This window comes from Scylla paramamosain, chromosome 25 (genome assembly GCF_035594125.1).
Source record: "Scylla paramamosain isolate STU-SP2022 chromosome 25, ASM3559412v1, whole genome shotgun sequence".
NCBI classification, from domain to species: domain Eukaryota; kingdom Metazoa; phylum Arthropoda; class Malacostraca; order Decapoda; family Portunidae; genus Scylla; species Scylla paramamosain.
The window spans coordinates 16,105,893-16,133,392 of record NC_087175.1 but is presented as its reverse complement, the minus strand read 5'-3'; the positions used below and the strand labels follow the sequence as shown (position 1 = coordinate 16,133,392).

Here is a 27,500-nt window from a genome sequence, read left to right as displayed (position 1 = left end):
CTGTGGTAAGCCTTTTGCTTAATGAGGAATTCTTGGGTTTTGTGGATGACCAAAAGAGTTAAATTTCAGGGAAATATATTGCTGAATGAAAGTATTGTATCAAATGGCACACACAAAAATGAGTGGGAATGAGGGTGGTAAGGAGAGAAATGGAGTCAATGTTGGAGGCATTGACAAGGCCCACTAGCCCTCTCCAAGGTTTTAAATATTCCTACCGTTCATTAAGCTCTTCACGTAAGTCTTTCTATATGTCTGAATGAAGGGAATGTTTATGTTACACATGTATAATATTTCTAATACATAGTATTCCATTTCTATCTATCCATCTAAAACCCCCCAAAAATGTGCTTGTATTTTTCATAAAAAAAATGTTTTTCTCTTTTTCAACATGAAGCAAAAAAAAAAAAAAACAAAAAAAAAAATAGTTTTTATTGTTTTTTAAGAGGCTAAATTATTTATCTTATGTTTTAAAAACAGCAATTATAGCAATTCCTTAAGCCCTTCGAGCTTTCATGTAATAGAATTAGAATTATTTGAACTACCAGAATACCAGTACTTACACGGTACAACCAATTTTTACTTTGCTTACCATACCAAAATAAAAGTTATACAACAGGCATGCATGATGCACATAATGGTATATCTTTTCCCTAATCTAAGATATAAAAGGATAATGAAAAGAAAGTACAATAGTGTAAAGATTCACAGATGCAAATAATGTTATCTACTCTGTATGTTGGGGAGTTGGGGTGTGGTAGAGTACTGGTACCTTGTAACTGAACTAGGATTAGATTGGTACTGTACAGGTTCTCACAAGCTGCCTGCTTGACTGCCTCTTAGGCAGTCTACTCTTCACAGTGACTCAGTGATCATCTGAGTCTTGTTGGGGAAGGATCAGTTGTATCTTTATGTGTGGAAATATGAGCTGTAAGTAGGAAACAGAATGTAAGCTATATCAGAACTGAAAATGCCAGAGAAAAGGAAGACAGCAGTTACAGTTCTATTTAAAGATGTAGAGAATGAAGGTTTTAAGACATCCAGAGTGAAATGTATATTTTGCAGTACTGTTCTTAGCAAGAATGGAACAGGAGTGGCGAAACATATTGAAAATTGTGTGAAATGTACAGATGATATCAAGAAGAAATACCTAAGCTCAGATAAATATGAGGTAGCCACGGCATCTGAAAATATGAGTTGTGAGAGACAGCCTTGTTCAAGCATTGATGTAGAGTCAAACTCAGATGATTTGGATTGTGCAACCCTATCAAGCATGTTTTTATCTGCTAAGACAAAACATTTGTCCAATATTCTCAATTTATAAAGAAAATGTGAAAAGGCATGATGGCATCTACAAAGAATTTTCAGCTTCGAGCTCAACATGGATCACTGCCGTTCATTATACAAAAACTGATACAGCCTGGGTTGAAACAGTATATCATAAAATTATCAAGGTAATATAAAAACAAGAAGAATGAAATTTCAACATGGGTGACAGCATGGTCATGTAGTTATGGGCTTTAAGGTGCTTAGTTATCTAGCCTGAAGGTCAGAGGTTTGACCTTCCCTACCTCCTCTAATGTAATGTGGGGAATTTATTTAATTTTTTGTAATACTTAAACCCCTTGTCAACATGCCTCAGTCATGTTATATGGGGAATTATCAGCTTTTACTCCTTCCAGGGCTGCCAGACTGTTTGACAGCAATGTCTGATCCCCCCAATTTTTTTTATGCATCACTATATCTCTCTCTCTCTCTCTCTCTCTCTCTCTCTCTCTCTATATATATAATATATATATATATATATATATATATATATATATATATATATATATATATATATATATATATATATATATATATATATATATATATATATATATATATATATATACTGTACTTATAAAGGTACATCTGCCTACAAAAGTCAAAGCAACACAAATGAGTGAGAAGCAGGTATGCCTGTCCCTTGGATATGCTGTGCATTTTGAACAATCTGAATTTTTAATCAATACTTGTAAGTTACGATCAAATCTACATAGCTGAGACATCATATATATATATACTCGTATATATATATATATATATATATATATATATATATATATATATATATATATATATATATATATATATATATATATATATATATATATATAATGCTAATAGCATTAATTTGGTGTACGTGCAAGGGTGTCTGTTACCTATTTCCTGCCCATAATAAGACCCCACTAACACAGGCTCTATATGTAATGTACAGAAGATACTTGTGAACAATTAAAGAAGTGAGATGTAAGCAACTGTAAACTTACTCTTTCTAGTTTGTCCAGCAGAGCAGGGGTCATGTTACTTATGTCCTTTGGAAAGTGGTCACGAGCATCTGGTATGTACAGTGATGCACCAAGATCCCGTATCAGTGTCTCTGTTAAGCTGAGATTACCTTCTTCCAAGGCAGCATGCAAAGGAGTAGTTTTCCTAGACGCACTAAAAAATGCCCCTGCCCCGGCCCACTGCAAAAAACCTGCTGTGAGTGGACAGTTGGCACGCACAGCTGTCACCATAAATGAGGTCAGTTTAGCCATTGTTCTTCCACTCTGCCAGCAGGCTTCCCATGGTTTATCTCCATCAATACTTGCTATCAGCTTGGCAAGATCTTCACGAAGCCCTTTGGTATGCCGGGGTAAGCGGTCTCGTTCTCTCTTCAACTGCCTTGAGAAGGCCTTAGAGGAAAAAAAATAGTATATATATATATATATATATATATATATATATATATATATATATATATATATATATATATATATATATATATATATATATATATATATATATATATATATATATATATATATATATATATATATATATATATATATATATATATATATAGTGTAAGCAGATGAAGCTGTAACTCATCATTTACATGGGCAGCAACAGTGTTGATCTTCACTCCTACATACCCCTGAATGATATGGTTCTTCTCCACCTTGGTTGTAGTGGCCTAGACTGTTTTTGCCTTTTTGGTGAAAAAAAAAGATAAACAAATGGGGGAAAAAGGTGTAGATGGGCTAATTCAGCTACAAAAGTACATCTTGTGTGTCCTTGAGGTACAGAGGCATTGTTGTCATCATGAATTCACACTAATATTGGGAGAGTTGTCAGTGCTCACCATTTGGAGCTGAGCAAAAGCATCTAGGTTTTATAGAGGATGGAGTTGAGAGCTGTTTACTGGCTATTTCAAATGGTGTGTCACAACTTCATCCATTGACACTGTTTATATACAGTATACATACATACATACATACATACATATATATATATATATATATATATATATATATATATATATATATATATATATATATATATATATATATATATATATATATATATATATATATATATATATATATATATATATATTATTGAAAATTGATAATGGTTACTGACAATCAACAATGTAGCTACAATACAGCAACTTTAAGAAATATAGAGCACCAGTTTCTATCTTAACTTGACTCAGAGAGAACTTACATTGTTAATGGCACAAAAAACCTTAGAAGTAGTGTTGGCGGAGTACCAGGCCTGCTGCAACAAATTGAGTCCTTCAGTACGTGGGGTGAGGGATGCTCCTGATGCCAGTAGGATGCTGACAATCCTGGGGCAGTCATTGGTGATGGCTAACTGTAAGGCTGAGTTGGGAAAGTTCCCCACCAGCTCCATTGGGGCACCTGCACAAAGCAGATGGGACACAGCCTCCACACTGTCCCCTTCACTGATGATTGTTAGCAGTTTTTCATAGAGCTCTTCAGGAGAACCATCTTCCTGTGGACAGAAAATTAACAGAGTAAAGGAAACCTCTGATGATAAGCACTTTAAAAAGGAGGGATACAGGGGACCTTTTCACAATGTCATTACCTCATGAAAAGTTGTATGGCAGAGCACACAGCTTTGCACACTGGCAATGCAGTAACTGATCAAGTTAAATCAAAGTATAAAGAAACTTTTCTGTTAGCTATAGTACAAACGTAAAAAAAGTATTAAATAAAATATATCTAAGTGAAACTGTCTAAAAACAACACACACAAAAAAAAAATAAATAAAATAAAAAAAATAGAAATAAAAAAAAAAAATATATATATATATATATATATATATATATATATATATATATATATATATATATATATATATATATATATATATATATATATATATATATATATATATGAAGGAATATGTCTTACTTTGGGACACTGATGCTCCTCAAGAATTTTGATGATTTTTCTCTGCCTGTTAAATCCTGAAATAGTAAGTGGATATGACTTAGATCATCAGTACTATGGAAAACAGATGAAAGTACAGAGAAGTGAACTGCACTTTGAGTAATCATTGTGGACCCACTGCTAAAGAGCCATCTACTCGTATCTACTTTGAGCAGTTCATTTACTGGCTATCCCCTGTTAGAATGATCACCAGACCAGTTTTTCCCAAAACATAACCAATTTCAAGAATAAAGCCAGAGAGATTGGCAGAAATGAGTTGTTGGAAGACTTATATAAATGCATCATAACAACATGGTGTACATCCACACAGTTCTATCCAGCAGTACTGAGCTATATACCTTACTCTCCAGACCTAGCTCTTATGAATTTTCCTATTTCTAAAACTGAAATATTGACTGAAGAAAAAGTGGAAGTGTTGCAAAAACTGTACCATGGTGTTTCTGCTAATCATCTGTGTGAAGCAGGATAATCAGCTGTGTCTGATATAAAGAAGAGGGAAAAAAACATGCAAATGAAGGTGCAGCAGAATATGTTGACAAGTTTGTCAAGCTTATTTCCAATTTCATATATCATGATATTTGTGTTTGATTTACATTTAGTACAGCAGCAGTTTATTTCTATTTGAAAACACTCTTTGGCACACCAGGCACACTAAGTTTTTTTTTATCCATATCAAGAGGTGTATTAAAGATGTCAAGGAGTTCACTTAAGGTATTCCAGGAAAATTGTTAATTCAGGATAGCTTTAGAATCAAAGATGTCAATAATATATATATATATATATATATATATATATATATATATATATATATATATATATATATATATATATATATATATATATATATATATATATATATATATATAATTTCAACTTATCTTTTAAAGCTGCTAAAAAGATCACTCAGGATAGCTGAATCATTGTTAATTAATTAATACAAACTACAAATGCAGGACAGCTGAATTCTTGTTAATTAATCAAAACAAACCACAAATGAACTCCAATGACTCCTTTGTGAAACTTAATACTGTCTTCATCAGTATTGTATTATATATTCTGTCATGGTTAGGCTTAAATTATATTGTTTATTTATTTTCTTTTTTTTTTAATTATTCACATTTAGCATCTATAACTTCCAGCATAGTTTCTGTTTTGATTTCCACTAGCCAATAGGATCCCTTCATGGCAAGACAGGACATGTGTTCAGGTGTTGGTGTCACAGGAGATGAGGTGATCCCCACTGTAAGATCAGCAGGTCACTCATTTCCTCCCTCTCCTCAAGAGAAGTGATTTTTTTATTTTTTTATTTTTTATGTTTTCTAACCTTTTTAGTATAATGGTTTTCAAGATGGGATTGTGCTATCCTGAAATGTAACCAATAAAAGAATGCAGCATCTACTGTGTGTCTACACTTTCCTGTACAATAATATATATATATATATATATATATATATATATATATATATATATATATATATATATATATATATATATATATATATATATATATATATATATATATAAACACTGTAACTATTTAAAAATGTTATACTAAACTAGATTGGCACCTGGGATAAGATTAGTCACATGCATGTGTTTCTCCAGCCTATTATTCACTCACAATCATAAAATACAATAGAGAGTAAGTGTACACTTTTGTCATAAGCTGCAAGGTCACTTGCAGTACAATAATAAGTGGCCAAACTCAAAATAAAGGGAAACATAAATGCATGAACTCCTCCTTGTGTGACACTGTGATGCCAACTGGCCACTGATTGGCTGCCAGACATTGCTCCATTCCCCACCATACAGCATACATTGTCTGTCTATCTAAGGGTATATATTTCTCTATCGTATACACACAATCTTTTATCCCAAGACAGACCCATCCCATGAAGTTTTTTTTTTTTCTTCACAAGTCACCTACTGGGTACATACCTCATGCCCTCTTAGCAAATATCCACATCCTGGTACCTACTCACCTGACTTTTTAAATTCCAGCCTTGCCAAATCTAGTGGTGTGAAGCCTTCAAGGGTCACCACATGAGGATGAATTATACCATCCAAGAGCTTAGCAGTGCAAAGTAGACTGCAATAAGTTTCTGTCACAGCTAAGTGGAGAATAGTCATGCCATTCTTGTCCATCCAGTGGGGATCATTTATAAAACACAGGTTTGCTATTCCTTCAATATTATCTGCTGACAACCACATCTTTGCAGTCTTAAAAAGATCTTCTGAATACTTGTTCTGAGATTTCTGTGAAAGAAATATGAAAAGGCAACATAAACTCACCACTATGAAGTATGAAATACTGCTTGAAGTGGTGGGTGGGTACCATTACTGCCCCACCACCCTCACCCTCATTCTCACCTACACCCTCTACTCCAGCACCACATTCCACCCCACCCTCTCACTCAAACCTCACCACTTCCTCCGCAACACTCAAACATACAAACAAAGAGGACTTATTTGTGTGAGACTAAAGAGATACCAGAGGACATGGAGTGAAATTGAAGAAAACAGCAAGTAGAAGAGATGTCAAGAAATATGGTTTCCCAAATAGAAGCATAGAAATATAGAACAACTTAGATGAAACAGTGGTACAATAAAAAAATTTTCATGAATTAAAAGTTAAGCTGGATGCTTATAGATATGGAGACAGGACAACACAAGCATAGCTCTTTTCCTGTAAAACACAACTAGGTAAATACACATACACACACACACACACACACACACACACACACTATATGAAGCCATGTGAAGGAGGTTGGCCAAGGGGACAAAAAATAATGGCAGGAAAGCCTCCTCAGTTGTCACTCCCAAGAGGAAAGGTAGGAGACATCCAAATGCAAAGGTCCATTTCATTCTGGAGATGTCCAGAACATCCTCTCTTGAAGCAGTTCAAGTTGTAAGGAGAAAGGAAAACAGAAACATGCAGAGGTGCTGAATTTCCCAGTGAGAGATGAAAGACTGAAGATACTGGTTGACTTTTGCATTAGTGAGATGGAAGGGAGTGGAACATTTTGAGCAGCAAGGCCACAAGAGGAGGAAGACATGCAGTTAGATAGTTCAGTTCATTTACGAAACCAATTCATAATGTAAAAATTTGCAGAGATTATTCATTACAGCAGGTCACCAGTGTATTTTTGTTTCCTTTCTGTTTCCCATTATGGCACTATCTTATTTCTTATGGTGTTCTACAGACTGTAAATTGCTTCACATGTTTCTGTGTCAGTTAGCCCCCCCCCCTTCTCTCTCTCTCTCTCTCTCTCTCTCTCTCTCTCTCTCTCTCATAAAGAGTATAAGACCGCATAATTAACAGACTATCCAAAATAAATCTACAAGCAAATGTTTCATTCTCAGCAAACAACAAATATAACAGTGAATTTGGGTTTGCGACTTACTATGAGGTACTGAGTATGGGTGAGATCCATAGAGTGGCTGCCTCGCACCTTCATAAACCATTTTTCAACATGGTGGTGACCTTCACGTACTGCATAGTCAAATGGTGTGAGTCTTTCAGAATTCTTCTTGTAAGGGTTGATCTTGGAGTCTGCTTTGTACAAGTACTTTACCACCTCCAGTGAACCATACCAGGCACTTAAGTGGAGTGCTGTGTTGCCTTCCTCATCTACAACATCAAGTTTCCACCCTGATTCTGCCAGCAATTTAATCACTGGCAGATGACCTCTCAGACAAGCAGCATGAACAGGGGTGCGGCCAGAATTGTCAGTAATGGTAGTTGGGGTGCAGGAGATCAGAACATCAACACAAGTAACATGGCCACAAAATGCAGCATGGTGGAGGGCAGTAGCTCCTGCAATCAAAAAGAGAAAATATAATTGCAGCATTAAATCCTTAAGAATATTACAAAAGTATTCCTGTACTATCACAAGTATCTTATAAGACCATACTTATGTCTCACACACACACACACACACACACACACACACACACACACACACACACACACACACACACATAATAAATATAATTCAAGAAATAGATGGATGGGCAGAATGTGTATTCCTTGATTTAAAATAGGCCACACAAAAGACTGGTAAGAAGATTAGAGATCATAGGAATGCAAGAAAAACTACTGGATAGGATGAGAGACTTTTTGAAAGATAGAGAAATGCGAGTGATTATTAGACAAGTTTTCTCATTGGAAGGAAGCTATCAGTGGGGTTCCAAAGGGATCAATACTGACCCTAATTATCTTTGCAATATATATTAATGACATGAATGAAGGAATTAACAATTATATGAGTCTCTTTGCTGATGATATTAGATTACTGAGAAGAGTGGGTAAAGAGGATGACTGTGAAATATTGCAAAAAAGACCTTGATAAAATTTCGGAATGGAGCTGCAAGTGGGAAATGTAATTCGACATCAAGAAATGCAGTGTAAGGGAGTTTGGAAAGAGTAAGCAAAGGATTTTAGGGCAATATAAACTTGGAGGACAGATAATAAAGGAATCGCAGTCAGAAAGAGATCTGGGATTATTCATATCAGATAACATGTCACCTGAGAAACATAAATAAAATTGTTGGAGAGACTTACAATTTATTGAAAAATATAAGAGTGGCATTTACCCACATAGATGAAGAAATGGTAAAGAAACTGATGGTCACTCTGATAAGGCCAAGACTGGAATATGCAGCAGCAGTGTGGTCACCAAGCACAAAAAAGGAACATCAGGAAACTTGAAAGGATTCAGAGCAGCAACAAAATTGGTTCCAAGTTCTTTGGAAATGTCTTATGAGGAGAGGCTAACAGAACTGGAATTGACAATGCTGGAACAAAGAAAGGAAAGAAGAGATTTGATAGCAATTTATAGAATCAGGAAGAATATGCTTGATAGAGAAGACCTAATAAAGTGGGACATGAGAGATACAAGAGAACATAGAAGGAAAATAAGAAAAAGATAGTTACAGAAAAATTATGAAAATGAATGGCTTTCCCCATATAGTAGATATATGTAGTGATATGGATGAAGTAGTGTGTACAGAGATGATACATGAATTTAAGGCCATGTTAGACACCATGAGATACAATGATGGGACAGAAGACAAGCATAGTTCCCCTCCCATATATTACAACTAGATAAATACACACATACAAAGAAAATAGAAAAAAAGGAAAAAAAGTTCCATTAGCTATGTCCAGCATGATTAGGTCTGGATCTAACAATTTTTCACCTCTCTACTTTTTCTTGAGGTAAAAACAAATACAGAAATACCAAGGAAATATTGTGCAGACCCTTTATTTTTGTTTTGTCCCATCACACAAAGCCCGCCACACCCTGCTGTTGACATGACACAAAGTTCAGCCATGCAGGCATGTGCATGTCAGTAGTGCTGGATGCCAGGATATGTTTATGCGTGTGTGTTATGTCACAGCATGCAGACTTGGCAAAGTTAATTCTTATGGGTTAATTTGTTTCAGCACAGCCAATCAGCAATCATTGACCGCAAAATCTGAATATGAACCTGTACAAATTGGAAAGATTTGTCTTTGTGTGAGGATGGCGTGCGGCCTCTGCCATGTATCATTTGGAGTCATTCAAAACCCACCCTTTACCTTATGACAAGTCCATTATGCATTTGTGAAATTAGGTTAGACCAATTTAGGTCAGGTTAGGTTAGGTTAGATCAGGCTAAGTTAGGTTAGGCTAGGTTAGGTTTAGTTAGGGTTAGGTTAGGTTAAGTTAGGTTTGGTCAGGCTAGGCTAGGTTCTTCCTCATAAATATAGATATCTAGATATGATAGAGGTGAAAAGTGAAGATCAGTTACATGAACAGAACAAACATACATATGGAGACATCACCACATGAGTGTACTAACTCATACCCTGTGTACAATTAGACAAATAGAACTAGATCAATACACAACCACAACCAAGTGGAGTAAACAAAGGCCCCAAGTCTGAAAATGTTGCCATCACTTCAGTTGGAAGACAAAACATCAATGAAGATACAAGTGTGGATGGATGTAAGAAAACTGCAAAGGGCAAAGTATATAATGTATATTAAAAAAAATAAATAAATAAATATACAAAATAATCTAAAAAGAAAGAAAATAACAATGACTGAGAATAGAAACCAAAAAGAGATATAAGGTGGCAGATGTCACAAGATGAATAGTGCACCAGCATTTTTTTATTCTTTGCATTTTGTCCTTAGTATTGAAGTTCATCTAAAGCTCTGAAAAATCTTAAATGGTAAGATAGATAATCTTATAAGCTGAAATGGATGGTACTTCAGATAAATCAACATGAGTGTGGTTAACCTCTATTTTATTAATATTGTTGCTTTACAAAGATGGAATCAAACTTCCCTAAGCCTTAATTTTTCTGATCAATAACTCTAATGTTAAAAATAAAAATACCTTGTTGATCCTTTGCAAGAGGATTTGCACCATAAAAGAGCAATTCCTCAATCATCCTGACATGGCCTTGGCGGGCAGCAACTATAAGGGGTGTCCAGGAGGTGGTGTGTTTTTCAGAGGAGTGAGAGTTTTCTTGGCGGTTCCCATCCACACTGAGTCCAGCATCCAGTAATGGCAGAAGTAGGTGGGTGTGGCCATTATGTGCTGCCTGAGTCACTAAGCACCAAATCACATTTCCTTGGTGGACTGCCTGCACTAATATTGTTAGGTCTCCACCCTGGTCATGGATTTTCTGGATTGTATCCATATCTCCACTGCTGATGGCCTGAACCAGTTCCTGAAAAATGTCACTCTAAGATGATGTTCCAATACTTGACTTCATACTGTACATAACAGTAATTCTGCAATATTACAATATTACATGTTTGATTTTACATATCATACCCTTGCTTAACATTAAAGTTACACTACAGTACCCTCATGAGTTTTGTGCTTGCCCTCTTCCATAGGCATAGAGCTAAATTCAAGGATGGGAAAACTCAAGGTATTGAAGACACTGGAAAATGCTTATTTATTCTGGCCACATGGCCTAGAAATATGTCATTCACCTACAGTCATCTGCTGGTCACCCCATCAGCTGTTGCCCTACAGAAAGAGCTCAGAGTTCATACTGACTGATCTTTGGGTAGGAAAGAGACCACTCACACACCACACACTGGGACAATGAGGACACAACCCCTCGGGCTACCTCCTGTACCTACTTGCTGCTAGCTGAACAGGGGCTACACATTAAGAGGCTTGCCCATTTGCCTTGCATTGTGAGCCAAACGTGCTAAAAACTACACTACATATTTACCTAGTTGTATTTATCTAGTTGTGGTTTATGGGAGGGGAGTAATCTCATAGTATCCCATCTCTATATCTATCTAGTTTGGTCTTAAAAGCACAGACAGTTTCAGCATTTACAACTTCTTCATTGAGTTCATTCCATTTGTTCACACTTCTGTGAGGAAAACTATACTTCACGATGTCTCTTCTACAGTTGACTTTCATCAACTTCTTTTTGTGTCTCCTTGTACTCTGTGTGTCTAAATTTATAAAACATTCTTTGTCCAAATTTTCCATACCATTTATCATTGTATAGATATTTATTAAATCTCTTCTCTTTCTCCTATTTTCAAGGATAGGAATTTCCAACATTCTTAATCTCTCTTTATAGGTCAATTTACTCAACTCCAGAACCATCTTAGTGACTGCTGTTTGTACTGTTTCTAATTTTATAATATTCCTCTTTGTATGAGACCACACCACTGCCGCATATTCCAATCTTGGTCTTATCGTGGAAATCAACAACTTTTTTTTATCATTCCTTTATCCAAATATGAGAATGTCATTCTTACTCTTTTTTAAGAAATTCATCATCTCCAGTAATTTTATCATTGTGTCTGTCTGGAGTCAAATTTTCAATAACTGTTACTCACAAATCCACTTCCTCTTTTGACTTCTTTAACTTCACATCTTCCATCTCATAATGATATTGCATTCTTTTCTTATTCTTACATTTACTTTACATTTATTTAACTGAATTCCATTTGCCAAGATTTATTCCATCCATTTATTTTATTTAAATCATCTTGCAGTACCATAGTCATTTACATTTTCTACTCTTCTCATCAGCTTAGCATCATCTGCAAATAAGTTCATATAACTATCTATTTCTTCATTTATGTCATTGACATATATTACAAACATTATCGGTCCCAACACTGACCCCTGTGGGACACCACTAGTTACTTTCAGCCAAGATGAATTTTGGTTTTGTATTACAATTCTCATCTATCATCCAGATAGTCCTCCATCCACACCAGCAATCTTCCTCCAATTTTTCCATAATTTTTTATCGTCCATAGCAATCTTCAGTGTGGTACTTTGTCAAATGCCTCCTTCAAGTCTAAGTAGACACCATCCACCCATTCATCTCTCTCCTGCACAATATCAGCAACCCATGAATAAAAGGACAATAAGTTCATGGAGCATGATCTTCCCCTCTTACATCCAAACTGACAATTTACTAAAACTTTATCTCTTTCCAAGTGTTCCATCCATCTTTCCTTTATTGTTCTTTCACATTATTTTCCTACAACACTAGCCAAGGGCACTGGTTTATAATTTAGTGGTTTTTCCTTATTTCCTCCTTTGAATATTAGTATATTTGCTCTCTTCCAGTCTTTTGGTACTCTTCCCTGTGATAGTTATGTCACCACTAGACTGAATTTTATCAGCCACTTCTTCTCTACATTCCTTCAATATCCAGTTTGATGTTCCGTATGGAACTGTTGCTTTATTTACATCAAGTTCTTCCATCATCTTAAATATTTCCTAATAACTGACTGGGACTGTACTTAGTATATTCCACACCAACTTATCCCTTCCAGTGTGTGTGTGTGTGTGTGTGTGTGTGTGTGTGTGTGTGTGCTAGTATGTGTATGTGTGTTTTGTCCTCACATCTGGTGTGACACAGCAGTGCAGTGGTGCAGTGTCATCACATCTGCCACAGTAGTGAGGTACCTCTTATTTGTTTGTGCTTTTTCACAATGCAGTGGTGCCATCACTGGCCTTCCTCTCCCCCTCTCACATGCAAGCTGGTGTGACTACTGTTGTGGCTAACAAGTTTATCACATAAAAAAAAAATTGTATGTTCAGGTATATGAAATGTGCATGGAAATGTGTATACAATACATAGCATGTATATATTTACTTTTACTATCCCTGCCACCAATGACAGGAATGCTTGACCCATACATGATAAAAATGCAAAACTCAAAGAGATAATGTCTGTGTAACTCGGGAATCATAAAACTTGGATACCATGAAAGTAAGGAGATACTGTATTTACATTTTAAGAAATCTATAACTTTCAGTTGATCATCACATAGTGTGAATATACACAAGTTTAATTATAGTATTTGCTGGTATATGAAATGCACCTCATTATCTATCTATCTATCTATCTATCTATCTATCTATCTATATATATATATATATATATATATATATATATATATATATATATATATATATATATATATATATATAATATATATTTTTTTTTTTTGAGGGGGGGTATATTATTGTGGATTTTGGTCCACAGCTACATGTAACAATGAAACCAAAAGAATGTGTGAAGCAAAGGTTTGTTAAAAATCTTGTTTATTGGAATGCAAACTGGACTGCATGCAGTCTGGACTTACTTCATCCATACACTAAACTTTTATTATTTGTTTGCTAAAAATATGCCTTGAAATGTTTGTGATTTCTATATAAATATGCCTTGGAGCCATTAGTTGTGTTTTCTGTAAATAAGTAATAAATAGTAGCCTATGTTCTCATTTATTCATTGCTAATATAGCTGATGAAATTCCCATCTGATCTTAGGTATATTTAATGTTTCAGTACCTGTTCAACCCTACAAATCCTAAAAGACAACACTTTTACTGTAGTGTATTTAGTACTTAACAATAAAGAAACTTTCATTCAACGGGTTTACTCTCTCCTTCCTCCTTGTGTGCTCTTCACTGATACAAATTAGTTAGGAGACTCCAGTAACTCATTAATATCTTCCTCATCCACATTCTTCAAACTAGCTAAGTGTCCTGCTGCATGACAGACACATGAGTGCAGCCATTTATCCAACTGATTACAAGAGTGAGCCACAAGGAGCATAAGGAGAAGATTGGCTATTAGAGAAGAACCATTGTACGAGCAAAGTATTGCATACTAGGCAATAAAGCTGAAGCTGCCTGCAATAGTCCAGCTCACTAATGCAAAAAAATAGCGACTATCTTTATTCTTTCATATCTTTCACAAATAGACTATGGGATTCTCTTCTTATCTGTTTTCTTCTTCCCAGAAGTTGACATTTTAAAAGAGAAGTATCAGAACACCTCAGAAGTAAAATGGCTCATTCTTTAATGTCTTCTCTGCACTGTGGTGCAGTACATAACATGCCTCAATACCATTTAGGTTACATTAACTTGAAACATTATATATATATATATATATATATATATATATATATATATATATATATATATATATATATATATATATATATATATATATATATATATACTCGTATATATATATTATATACATATATATATATATATATATATATATATATATATATATATATATATATATATATATATATATATATATATATATATATATATATATATATATATATATATATATATATATATAGTTTAAATGTTTCTTGTTTGTTCTCAATTTTATAAAAAGACACATTATGACAGGATATTCATACAATGTCATACCTTTTTCCTGGTCTCCTCTACTTCCTTTTGTTGTTTTTCTTCCAGCCTCAGCTTTGCTTTGTGCTCCTTGGATGGTTCCTGAAATAAAAACTGTTTAATGAAAATGTGTAACAACTTATGATAAAATTAATGTTTAGTGTTAGTTTGTATGAGTCTGATTCTGCTGCCTCAGGACACAGGAACATTGATGTCGTCACTCACCAGGGTCATTCTGCTCCATCAGGACACAGGAACACTGATGCGGTCACTCACCAGGGTCATTCTGCTACCTCAGGACACAGGAACACTGATGCTGTCACTCACCAGGGTCATTCTGCTGCCTCAAGACACAAGAACACTGATGCTGTCACTCACCAGTCATTCTGCTGCCTCAGGACACAAGAACACTGATGCTGTCACTCACTAGTCATTCTGCAGCCTCAGGACACAGGAACACTGATGCTGTCACTCACTAGTCATTCTGCTATCTCAAGACAAAGGAACACTGATGCTGTCACTCACCAGGGTCACTCTTCTGACTCAGGACACAGGAACACTGATGCTGTCACTCACTAGTCATTCTGCTGCCTTACGACACAGGGACACTGATGCTATCACTCACCAATCACTCTGCTGCCTCAGGACACAGGAACACTGATGCTGTCACTCATCAAACAAATTTTTAAATGTGCAGCAAACAAGTATATTTCTAACAAATCTCTTATTACTTAATTATAAAATACATCATCCAAATATAAGTAACCTGGCATATATTAAAAAAAATATATATTTTGATATGAATAAAGTAAATTTGGTGCACAATTCAAAACCCAACAGTAATAGGCAGACCAATCAGGGAGTGTGAGCATCAGTAAGTGACTGAATGGCCATGCAGCACAGAGCAAGGTCAGCATTAATATGTTTATAAGAACGTACCAATGTTGCATCAGTCTCACATTTCCATGGAATACTCCAGGAAGCAGTCCTCTTGCATTCCAATTCTTCTAACTTTTGTAGTTCAGTGGAAAGGTTGTCATCAAACACCATTTTGTTTATCATCAAGCAGTTCATGACATCACTCACACAACTAGTACCTGTGGGAAAAAGGAAGTGAATACTCTTTACAGTGCATGGTCTTCTGCCTAGCTACATGTGAAGATTACAATGTACTGGCTGGTGCATGGTCTTCCACCTTGCTATATGTAAAGATTATATTCCAGAAAATGTGTATATAAGAATTTGCATTTGTGGAATTTATCTTTACATAAAAGTAAATGGGATTACAATTACATGACACCATTTTGTAATCCCAAGTTGTTCATTCTGACACTTTTTTTGAAATAACATTCAAAGAAGAACTTGAAGAAAGGTGGAAAGCTGGTTGGAAGGTTAAATGAACAAGTTGTTGCTTTGGCAGGAAATTAACCTGTACGAGTACAGCCCTACACTATATGGAGGTTTTTTCACCTCAATCCCGAGCCCATGTCAATTATTTTATTATTATTATTATTATTATTATTATTATTATTATTATTATTATTATTATTATTATTATTATTATTATTATTATTCAATAAATCAATAGGAAATTATCTAAAACTATAATGTGTCCTCTGGCCTGGCCACCAACCTCCCTCATTTTGTGCGCCACTCTGACACTATTATTCTTGCTTTAGTGTTCCTGCTGCCTCATGTGTTGAGTTCACTATGGCTGTGGCTGGGTGTGGCAAGAGTCAATGCTCTCCACCCCTACTCTCTCTCTCTCTCTCTCAACTAGAGAGAGAGAGAGATATCACATGTCCAATTTGGAAAGTCTTGGCTATCATACAAGACACATGAGTAAAGGGAGAAGTTGGTATCAGCTACAGCTGTCAGAAAGGCTGTATGGGTTAAAGAAGAGGAATACAAAGGAATACAAAGGAAAGCCAAACAGCAACAGACCCTTAGGTCCTTACAAGGCTGTTTGGTAACTACTTTTAACTAGTTATAGGGAAGAGAGGCAGGACAGCATAGCAGAAGGCTCCTCTGTACCCACCACTCCCATGGAAATTGTTGGCAAAAGTACCATGCAGTATAGACAAACTGACATGGAATTTTCATAGGAAAGGTTGAAAGGAAGTTCTACTATTCGCCCCACAGTGAACTCTATACGCCTACCTGAAAGTTAATACAATTTCTAATAAAACTGGTGTCAGTAAAATAACACTTATTAGTGAATTTAGTAATTATTCAAACAAAAAGAGAGCTTGTTGGGGATTTGCTTTTAAATATTTGCCAATTTTATTTTTGAATCATTCAATAGAATAGCTGTTAATGATTTCTGCAGGAAGTTTATTCCTGTTATTAAAGAAAAATATTTAGCCTTGTGGGATTTTAAACTTTTGGGTACAATCTTGAATCCATTATTTCTTGTTAGGTTAGAATGATCAATGGTAAAATATCTATTTGCATCAAGGTTACTATATCCTTTAAAAAATTTGAACACTTCAATTAGGTCTCCTCTTATCCTGTAATTTGTTAAACTAAATAGGTTTAGTTCTTCCAGTTATTCCTCATACGGCTTATTACGCAATCTTGGAATCATTTTTGTGACTCTACGCTGTATCTTTTTTTCAGTTTTTCAGTGTCTTTTTTGTAATATGGTGACCAGAACTGTACACAGTATTCTAGATGAGGGTGCACCAGTGAATTATATAAGGCAAGTATAACCTTTTCTGATTTAAATTCAAAGGTTCTTCCAATGAAGCCTACTAATTTATTTGCTGTCTTTACCGTTTCTGTGCAGTGTTGACACGGCTTTAGGTCATTTGATACAATGACATCAAGATCTTTTTCTTTATCAGTGCTTGGGTGGCATGTTACATTACATATCTCACCTGAACATTGTTGCTTCCAATATGTAGAATTTTACACTTTTCTATATTGAATCTCATGTGCCATTTTTCTGCCCAGCTTGTTAGTTTATTGAGGTCACACTGCAGCTCTTGCCACTGTGACAGTGACATTACTTTACTTGTTATTTTGGTGTTGTCTGCAAATTTACTTATTTTGCAATTTATCCCTTCATCAATATCATTAATGTATATTATAAAAACTACTGGTCCTAATACAGAGCCTTGAGGAACACCACTATTTACCTTATGCCAATGTGACTCTTTTCCATTTGTCACAACACACTGTTTTCTGTCACAGAGCCAGTCCTTCAGCCATTTCAGGGTGTTTCCGGCAATGCCGTGAGCTTTTACTTTACTGATGAGTCTCTTATGGGGAACAGTGTAGAATGCTTTCTGGAAATCAAGGTAGATAATATCAATAGCTTCTGTCTCAGCATACGAGTTAAATACTTCATAATAAGAAGTCTAGTAAGTTTGTTAAGCAAGAAGATTTGGTTCTGAAACTGTGTTGCGAATCCTTTATGATTTTATTTTCTTCTACATATTTAACAATTTTATCTCTGCTTATTGTTTCCATCAGCTTGGACACTACTGAAGTTAAACTGATTGGTCTGTAATTGGCTGCAAGAGATTTATTTCCTTTTTTAAAAGATTGGTGTGACATTTGCTAGTTTCCATTCATGGGGGACTTTATAGCATAAAATCGTAAGTGGTTTCACAAGCTCATTTCTTGCTTCTTTAAGAAGCCTGGGCGATATCTTGTCTGGCCCAGGTGTTTTGTTTATGTTTATGCTCTTCAAGACCAAGACGATTCCATTTTCTGTGACGATGAGGTCCGGCAGCGTAGTGCCTCATGACTGAGTCATGGAGGTCGGCAGACTGCCCTGAACATCTTCAGTCGTGAAGACTGTTGAAGAGTACTCATTCAGGGTGTTTGTCATTCCTGTTTCGTTTTCTATTTTTTTGCCATTTTATGTTATTAGTGGACCAATCGTTGATGATAAAACCCTTTTAGTTTTTACATAGCTGTAAAATTCTTTTGGGTTAATTTTACATTAGTTCACAATCTGAGCCTCAACATATTTTTTGCTGCATTTGATCAGCTTTTTAGTTTTTCTACACAATCTGTTGTGCTCTAGTTTATTATTATTATTCTGTGTTAATATGTATTTGTGGTATGCATTTTTCTTAGCCAGAAGACAGCATCTGATTTCATTATTCCACCATTTTGGTTTGGTGTTTTTTTACCTTCCGTCTGTTTCGTTGTGGTACACCCAAAATCGCAGTTTCATGTAACTTTTTAGGGAACACTTCCTATGCTTTGTTAATTTCTGGTGTTCCCAGCAGATGGAGGAGGAGGAGGAGGAGGAGGAGGAGGAGGAGGAGGAGGAGGAGGAGGAGGAGGAGGAGGAGGAGGAGGAGGAGGAGGAGGAGGAGGAGGAGGAGGAGGAGGAGGAGGAGGAGGAGGAGGAGGAGGAGGAGGAGGAGGAGGAGGAGGAGGAGGAGGAGGAGGAGGAGGAGGAGGAGGAGGAGGAGGAGGAGGAGGAATGTAAGAATGCAGCCTTAAAATTTACCACACTTACCTTGGGGATGATAAGATGATGGAGTTCTTATAAGCAGCAAGGAAGTAGTGAAAGGTGAATGCAAAACTAATTCTGAGCATTCAATGAATGAGAAAATCTTAAGGAAATCAATCATGCTGGGCATGGATAAGGAAATATCTGGAAAACAGGAGTCTGTATAGAGAGGAATGAGCAGGAAGGAAGTAGAAAAACCAGTAGCCAAATTAAAGTGTAGCCAAGCTGCAGGAATAAATGGAAAAACTGCAGAAGTGTGAAAGTATGAAGGAGCTGTAGTAACAAAAAAGAATGCTATTAATATAAGAGCTGGCATGGCGGCAAAAATGAACAGATAAATAGGGGAAAGCAATCACAATGTCATTATATGAAGATAAAAGTAATAAGAATGACTGTTTAATATATTTACAAATATACATATTACAATGATCACTTTTCCTATTTAGCTAAGATGAGGATCAAGCATGAATATGGGGAAGAAATTCCCACCTCCACCATGAACAGTTGCATGGCTGGCACTTACTATATATATAAGAGAGAACCTCAGGGCCCCAGCTGGTGCAGCAGATAGTTAACAAGAGTGGCAGCTGGTTGTCCCCTGCATCCTTTATCTTCATTGACAGCGAGTAACTCACGTATTCACGTATTGGCTTTATAACTCTACAAGGATTTAATACATAGAAATTAATTTTCTACACAGAAAATATGTATTACGTACAACAGTCCATGCAGCAAATGTCTTATATTCTTGAGCCCCAGTCTGGTGTGACTAGTGGGAATATTTTCCATCTATATCTTATGTTACATTCACAGATTTTGTTACCTGTGATCCTCTCATATCTGTAAAACACACTTAAGCCTGAACATAACATTGCCACTTTGCCTGTCTTCATTGATACTTAGTTTGTCTGAGAATTATTTAAACCATTATATTCATTATAGAGTAATTTTTCATTATGACAAGTTGTCATATAACTTGCTTATCATATAGTTACTCATATGATGCACCACATAAGTTTAAAGTGTTCATGCACATGGAGTGAAGGTGAGAGCTAGTAATGCCATTTAGTACTGTAGAGGTGGCCAGTTCCTTTCTCTGCCATCTTTTAGCCTTGTCATCATTCCTAACTGGAATTTATTTCAGGCTGGCTTAATCTAAGAGAAAGCATTCATCCTCCAAATATTCCATGAAATATAGGCACATATAATTATGGTCAATGTTGAATCCACATTATCAAAGACAAAACATCATCAGATGATAATTTATTTATTTATTTATTTATTTTTTCTATGTGGGAGGGACACCAGCCAAGGGCAACAAAATTGCAATAAAAAAAGTCGAGTGTCACTAAAGAAGAGATAATTATGTGGAAGGTTGTGTTGAGTTGATAGATAGAGAAATTGAGTTTTGAGGCATTGAACAATACTAAGATTGCTCTGTCCCAATCAGTGGCGGCTCATGACTGTTACTGATGGGGGGGGGCTGTCTCACATTCAGACAAATAAAATCTTAAATGCTTTTATTGTTATTGTTTAATATACCATTGATTGATAGATTATAAAGATAGATAGATAATTATTTAATTCTTTAGGTCTTATCCTAACAGTAAATGCTTGACTTACTTAGTGCTGGCTTAGACTATTTGAAAAGGAAGTCCATTCTCCTGTTCCTGTTTTGTGCAAACAGATCAATAACTTTTTCATTTAAACCTGGCATATTATTCATAGAAATCTTCTCTATTGAAATCATGGCAAGTGCAAGTTCTTTCAATGCAGAAACTGTCTTTGCTTCTTGTGCCATTTTGCAAAATACTGCTAGGACTACCTGGGAAAAGAAAAAAAATACTATTTTATACGATGTTTCTATGATTTTACACCATCTATGATAATCAAGATTGAGCACAAGCCATCACTGATCAATAATATTTTAAAATCATCCCTGACAAATTGAAAAACACAATAAAAAATAAGACCGAAGCAAGAACACTTGCCTAGCCACAACAACGGCTGAGACAAGACTGCGCTGGACACAGTCCACTCTCGCCAATCCGCCCGGGAAGCTTCCCCCCATTTCTCCCCGCTTTCGTATCATTAAATAGTAAATAATTTCCGTACTTTCTCATTGTTTTGCAGTATATTTTTTCATATAAACATATGAGAATTGGTGTTTTCATGTGAGTGATAGTCAAACATAAATAAATTAACATTATTTTCGTGAATCCTAGAAATCCACTGGGGGGGCTGCAGTCTCGCAGTCCCTATTGACGAGCTGCCACTGGCTCCCAATCAGAAATTTTTGAGAGATCAGAATTCAAGCATTATGTGGCTTCCTTGCATGAGCTGTTTACTTTCTAAAGGCTTGGACATCTAGGAAAACACATGGAAAAGTGCAGGGTGGTATCATCAGCGTAGCAATGGATAGAGCATGAAGTTTTGACTTTCAAAATTATTGATGAACAACGGGAAGAGGGTGGGTGACAAGACAGAACCCTGATGAACACCACTGTTAACAGACTTAGGAGAACAGTGACCATCTACCACAGCAGCAACAGAATGATCAGAAAAGAAACTTGAGATGAAGTTACAGAGAGGACAAAAACTGTTTAATTTGGAAATTAAAGCTTTGTGCCAGACTCTATCAAAGGCTTTTGATATGTATAAGGCAAAAGGAAAAATTTCACCAAAATCCATAAAAGATGACCAAAACTCAGTAAGGAAAGCCAGATCACCAGTACAATGGCTTTGGCAAAATCCACACTGGCAATCACATAGGAGGTTGTAAAATGAGAGATGTTTAACCCCTTCGCACCCAGACGGCTGACGATCACCCATGCATCCCATACCACCCACCCCCAAGACTTATGCTTGTCCAAAAATATTTTAAGAAATATGCATGTACATGCCAGAAAAGTGTTATTAATCCACTATTTCCACTTAAAAATGAGCAATATGGTATAAACATACACAGTGATATATTATAATGTATGAGGAATAATAATGGCAATGGTAATGATGATAAAAAATCATTGTAATGAGATAAAGATGGTGGTGAAAATAAAAGTACTAGGAATATAAGTAGTAGCTGTAGTGGTAGTAGTGGTGGTAGTAGTAGTAGTAGTAGTAGTAATAGTAGTAGTAGTAGTAGTAGTAGTAGTAGTAGTAGTAGTAGTAGTAGTAGTAGTAGTAGTAGTAGTAGTAGTAGTAGAGACATTTACTTATGGTAAATCACAGGTGGCGGGGGGTGAATGAGTGCTTTTTGGCCACACCACTTGGCCCTGGTTGTGAATCTGCAGCTAGTTCACTGTCCCACAGCTGGAAGTGGTGCATGCAGCACAGTCCTGGTTCACCAAGACACCCAGGGCAATAGTAGACAGTGTCCTTCCTCTTCTTTCCATTCTTCCAGTATACTCAGCATCGTTTTTGCTTTCCCGACTGTTCATGGCGAACCCATGCATGTTACAAGTTCTTTTCCTTCATTACTTTCAGTGGGCGTTTCTTTCTCCTGGCCTTATCTTCCCTGATGAGTTCAGCAGCTCCATGACTGTGCTCACGTAACCATTGGTGGCTGACATCCATGATGAACTGAAGAAGCAGCTCCATGTACCTTTGTACTGCGACTCCTTTCGCTGCACAATGTAGAAATCCAGAAGGATATGGAATATGAAATGAATTCCAAACTTTTTAAACCAGGTTAGGCTTTTCCTTCTGAAAGCATAAGGCTCCAACATCTGGTCAGCCATATCTACAGTTCCCATTTTACTGTTATATTTTTCAATGTGTAGTGGTCTATTATAGAAAACAGTCTTTTCCCCAAACTACGTTTTGCACTTTTCAACCATACCAGCAGTGTATTTTGTGGTGAGCACTGTCACTTCTTTCTTGTCCTGGTATTTGACAAGTAAAGTATTCCCTTGTCTGGCAAAAACAGATTGAAATCTCTCTAATTTTTCAGCCATTATCCTTTTGGGGGGGTTCCTCTACCACTTCTCACAACACCAGTCATTGTGGTGTTATGGTTCAGCAAGTAATTGCTAAGTCTGAGACTTGTGTACAAGTTATCGGTAACTACGTGTCGACCGTGATCCAGTAAGTCTTTCATAAAATGTATGACAATGTCTTCTGAAATGCTGAGGTTCCCTGTTGCTGGATCATCAATTTTGAAGTCCCCTTTGCCATAACAGACAGCAAAATTCCAGGAATATACATCCCAGTGGTCACTAGAGGGGCAAAGAACAAATACCTTGATGCCAAAACATGTTTTTGTTTTTTATGAACTGTCTAAATCCAAGATGACCCTTCCACAAAGTAAGTTCTCCATCAACAGCTACATCCTCACCTGGTTGCATAACTGCTTGGTATCTGTCCCTCATCAGGTCCAAAAATGGTTAAATTCTGATTGACAGTACATTTTTCTTGATAGTGGCAGCAGATGAAAATATCAAGAATTTGAGAATGGACAGAAACCTATTCCTACTCATCACTTCCTTTGTGGAAACTCGTGGGCCTCCAAAAACTGCATTGCGTGACCAATACATATGAATATTGGGTAGTTGTACCACTCCCATGGCTATCAATAACCTAAAGAATACATGCATGTCATCTGCTGTTACTGGTTTCCACTTTAGCCCATGTACTTTTTTCTTTGTTGGATTTTCAGCAAAATAAACATCAGCTCTCTCATTAGCCCATGAACACAATTTAGAAATCACATAGCCATCTATAAAATGACTAAAAGCATCTCCAGGAATATGGAAAATAAGGGCTGGAATAGCCTGGGGCCCTTGGGCAGCACCATTGGTGAAGCTGGGCAGTGCATGTGGCTGTGCGTCAGCAAAGATGTCGACAAGAAACTGCCACCCACTGTCTTCAACTGGATCAACATCCTGCCATAATTCACTATCACTAAGCTCCAGTTCACTGTCACTACTCTCATCTTCACCCTCACTTTTTGGCACATATGATGTATCAGAGTCTGAATCACCCCTGTCCAACATGGCTGTAAATTCCTAAAAACTATCACAAAATATAGCAAAAATAAGTTTCCAATAATGGAAAGGCAATGAGAAGACACTAAAGTACGTCCTTTTGTATCGATCGCCTTAGGCAAACTGGGCATGGAGAGGCACTTCCAGCCAGTAATATTTTATGATGGACAGTCATGCCACATATAAGCAAATTGATTGGCTGAAGGGCGTGTCTTATTTTTATTCCCAGCAGTAGGCTATACCAGGCTCATAGACTGCCTACAGGACGAAAAACCACTTCGCAATATGTACAGGTATCGCATGACATATATGTATATGTCATGGTGTTTGGTATGGAGCGTGTCTGTGACGTAAAGGTGTATGTCATGGGCATGAAGGGGTTAAGAATCTTTCTGTTGTGGACATATTCAAAAACTTTACAGAGCCAGGATATTAAAGTGATAGGACAGTAGTCTGAGAGATTAGAATGGTCATCCATTTTAGGAACAGGCTGAATGTAGGCAAACTTCCAGCTAGAAGAAAAGGTAGATGCTGATAGACAGAGCTGGCAAAGTTTGACTAGACAAGGTGCAAACACGAATGCACAGTTTCAGAGAACAATAGGAGGGACCCCATCAGGTCCATAAGCCTTCCAAGGGTTAAGGCCAGTGAGGGCATGGAAAACATCAGGGTAGCATGAAGTACTTGGTGGGTGGAGGAGAGGGACAGGCCCTGAATCACCTATGATAGAATTTTTAGCAAAGGTTTGAGTGAAGAGTTCAGCTTTAGAGATACAAGAGATGGCAGTGGTGGCATCAAGTTGAAAGAAAGGAGGGTAAGATGAAGAAGCAAAGTCACTAGAAATATTTTTGGCTAGGCGCCAGAAGTCATGAGGGTAGTTAGATCTAGAAAGATTTTTACATTTCCTATTCAGGAAAAAGTTTTTGGCTGCTCTGTAAGCTGCAGTTACAGAAAACATGTACTTCTTAGACAAGAAGGACACTGCCTTCTTCACCTAGGATTACAGGTTTTTGTTGATGACTTTTAAGAGATGACATTTTAGACATCTCATCTTTTCATGGCATGGTTGTCAACAGTCTTGCATTGGATAGTGAAGGGTTCATATCCTAAATGTAGCTTCACTGCTATGTTAAAGCAAGACACATGGAAAGACGGACAGACTGACTTAGCACTTAGTAATCAAAATTGTTCTCAAATCATCCATCTTCTTTCCATCATGCCATGATTTGACTTTTATCCCCTATACACCATTTCTTTACTTTGTTTTTAACTTCTATTAAGAAAATTTGGTTATATATGCTTAATTTTATTATGTTTTTATCTTTCTTTTAGTTCTATTTTTTTTTTTTTTTTGCCTCTCCTCTGTATTCAAATTTTTCTTCAACTTAAAAGCTCAAGCCAGCATGTCCTATCATTGGTTCAATACTTTGCTTGAGTTTCCCTGAGTTACCCCAGTTGTTAACTTATGCCAGTGCATATAAGACCTCCTTGGCAGAAATTATAATTTCGGTAAATGTCTGCAACCTCCTCCAATAATGAACAAATAGTATTACAAGCTGAAAATACCTGTGTATCTGCTTGCTGGATGTGAGGTCCCATCCCCACACCACAAAGTTTCCATTTAAATATGCAGCAACAGAATTGGAACAAAGCACCTCTGAACAGAAGTTCTCATTCCTGTCATGATGCATGTATATGGCAAGTGGTTTCTTCTGAAATTACAAAAAATATCAAGGTCTTTACAGTGGGCTTACATTGCATTAATTTAAAAATGGTTAATTTCAAAGAAATAAACAAGCATTAAAAAGCAACAAGCATTAAAATGCAAAAGGTAAAAATTAAACCTTTATTCATTTATCATTTTATTATTCCTTCTTCCCACCAGAAGCCAACGGGGTGAAGAGTGTGCAGTGTGTGGATGAGTGTGGGACTGATGACTCGGTATAGTTCGACAGATTCTTTCTTCTGGTAAGGATGACACAAAGCCTAAATGTCTAATGACCATTTGGATGATTGAGTAGAATTTCCTCAGGCACTGCAGAGAGGAATAATAAGGCTGCCTTCGCACAGGACACTTTTTTTTTTCACTGAAAACACATTAAAAAAAAATCTTTTAACATGAGCAAGTTCAATTAAACATTGAGTGAAGGCAGTCATTGACATAATGGTAATGGGTGCTGGAGGTGGCTCATGCATCATCTCCTACCACAGTGATATGGTGGGGTAAATGGGTCTGCCAGCCACTGTTCACCATTTTTATTGTGATCACCACAACCAAGTGTCCTGTGTGCAAGTAGCCTGAAAGGTGTGTGTGTTCTACTTTGACCATTTTCTTTGTGGCAGGCACTCACCACAAAAAGTGAGAGTTGTGAGAACTGATCATGAAAAGAATAAATTAGAAATACTTATTGTTCAGTTAGTATCATCTGAACATCTATGGCACAAGAGTGCATGACAACCTCATTTCAAAACCCTTGTTGCATGAGTACATTTTGCCCTTCATTTGTGCAGTCAAGCCACAACCGTATATTTCACAACTCATTTAAGCACCTCACTCAGCCCAAGATAATTATTAAAACTTCTAAGGCAGTGGTTCTTAATCTTTTTTAGTTCTGGAATTCCCATGATATCTTACAACATTTTTCTCCCTCCCATCAAAACCTGAAAAGTGAATCCAAGCCAGATCAAAATTAAATTTACTCAATTAAAATAATGCAAATTCCTCTTAGCTAACAGTATGACTACATAGTACACATTGACACTTTTTAGTGACTGTGTTGCTTTTGTTTTTCATCAGTGATGATACTGAGATGAGGTTCTTTGAAATGACTGTCATCTTTCAAACCCCAAGTCTGATTATTGGTATCCTGTGTGGGTATGGGTACTCCAGGTTAAGAACCATTCTTCTAAGAAAAAAATATGGTTCAAATGTGTGAAACACTAAATTAAATGAGAAACATTTCAATAATAACAGAAGTTTCACTGGGAAGTTGCAAGTGATGGATAAAATGAAAAATGTCCCAGTTGTACAACACTAGTTTGTCAAGGT

General features: G+C 36.3%; 1 protein-coding gene across 10 annotated transcripts in view; it reads right to left on the bottom strand.

Annotated features, from left to right (window-relative positions):
- Window positions 1-27,500, bottom strand: part of LOC135113232 (serine/threonine-protein phosphatase 6 regulatory ankyrin repeat subunit A-like) — a 38,192-nt gene that overhangs the window by 2,806 nt on the left and 7,886 nt on the right. For 5 of the 10 annotated variants that reach the window (XM_064028413.1, XM_064028411.1, XM_064028409.1 and 2 more), the window contains 10 exons: window positions 26,018-26,163; window positions 19,990-20,126; window positions 15,932-16,089; window positions 15,017-15,094; window positions 10,677-11,013; window positions 7,691-8,103; window positions 6,266-6,539; window positions 4,245-4,300; window positions 3,532-3,822; window positions 2,310-2,717 (listed from right to left, as the gene is read on the bottom strand). In XM_064028413.1, coding sequence (XP_063884483.1) covers window positions 2,310-2,717; window positions 3,532-3,822; window positions 4,245-4,300; window positions 6,266-6,539; window positions 7,691-8,103; window positions 10,677-11,013; window positions 15,017-15,094; window positions 15,932-16,089; window positions 19,990-20,126; window positions 26,018-26,163 — 2,298 coding nt within the window. Of the gene's footprint in view, window positions 1-2,309; window positions 2,718-3,531; window positions 3,823-4,244; window positions 4,301-6,265; window positions 6,540-7,690; window positions 8,104-10,676; window positions 11,014-15,016; window positions 15,095-15,931; window positions 16,090-19,989; window positions 20,127-26,017; window positions 26,164-26,295; window positions 26,539-27,500 lie in introns of all 10 variants that reach the window. The other 5 variants (XM_064028416.1, XM_064028418.1, XM_064028417.1 and 2 more) reach the window with 5 other exon arrangements.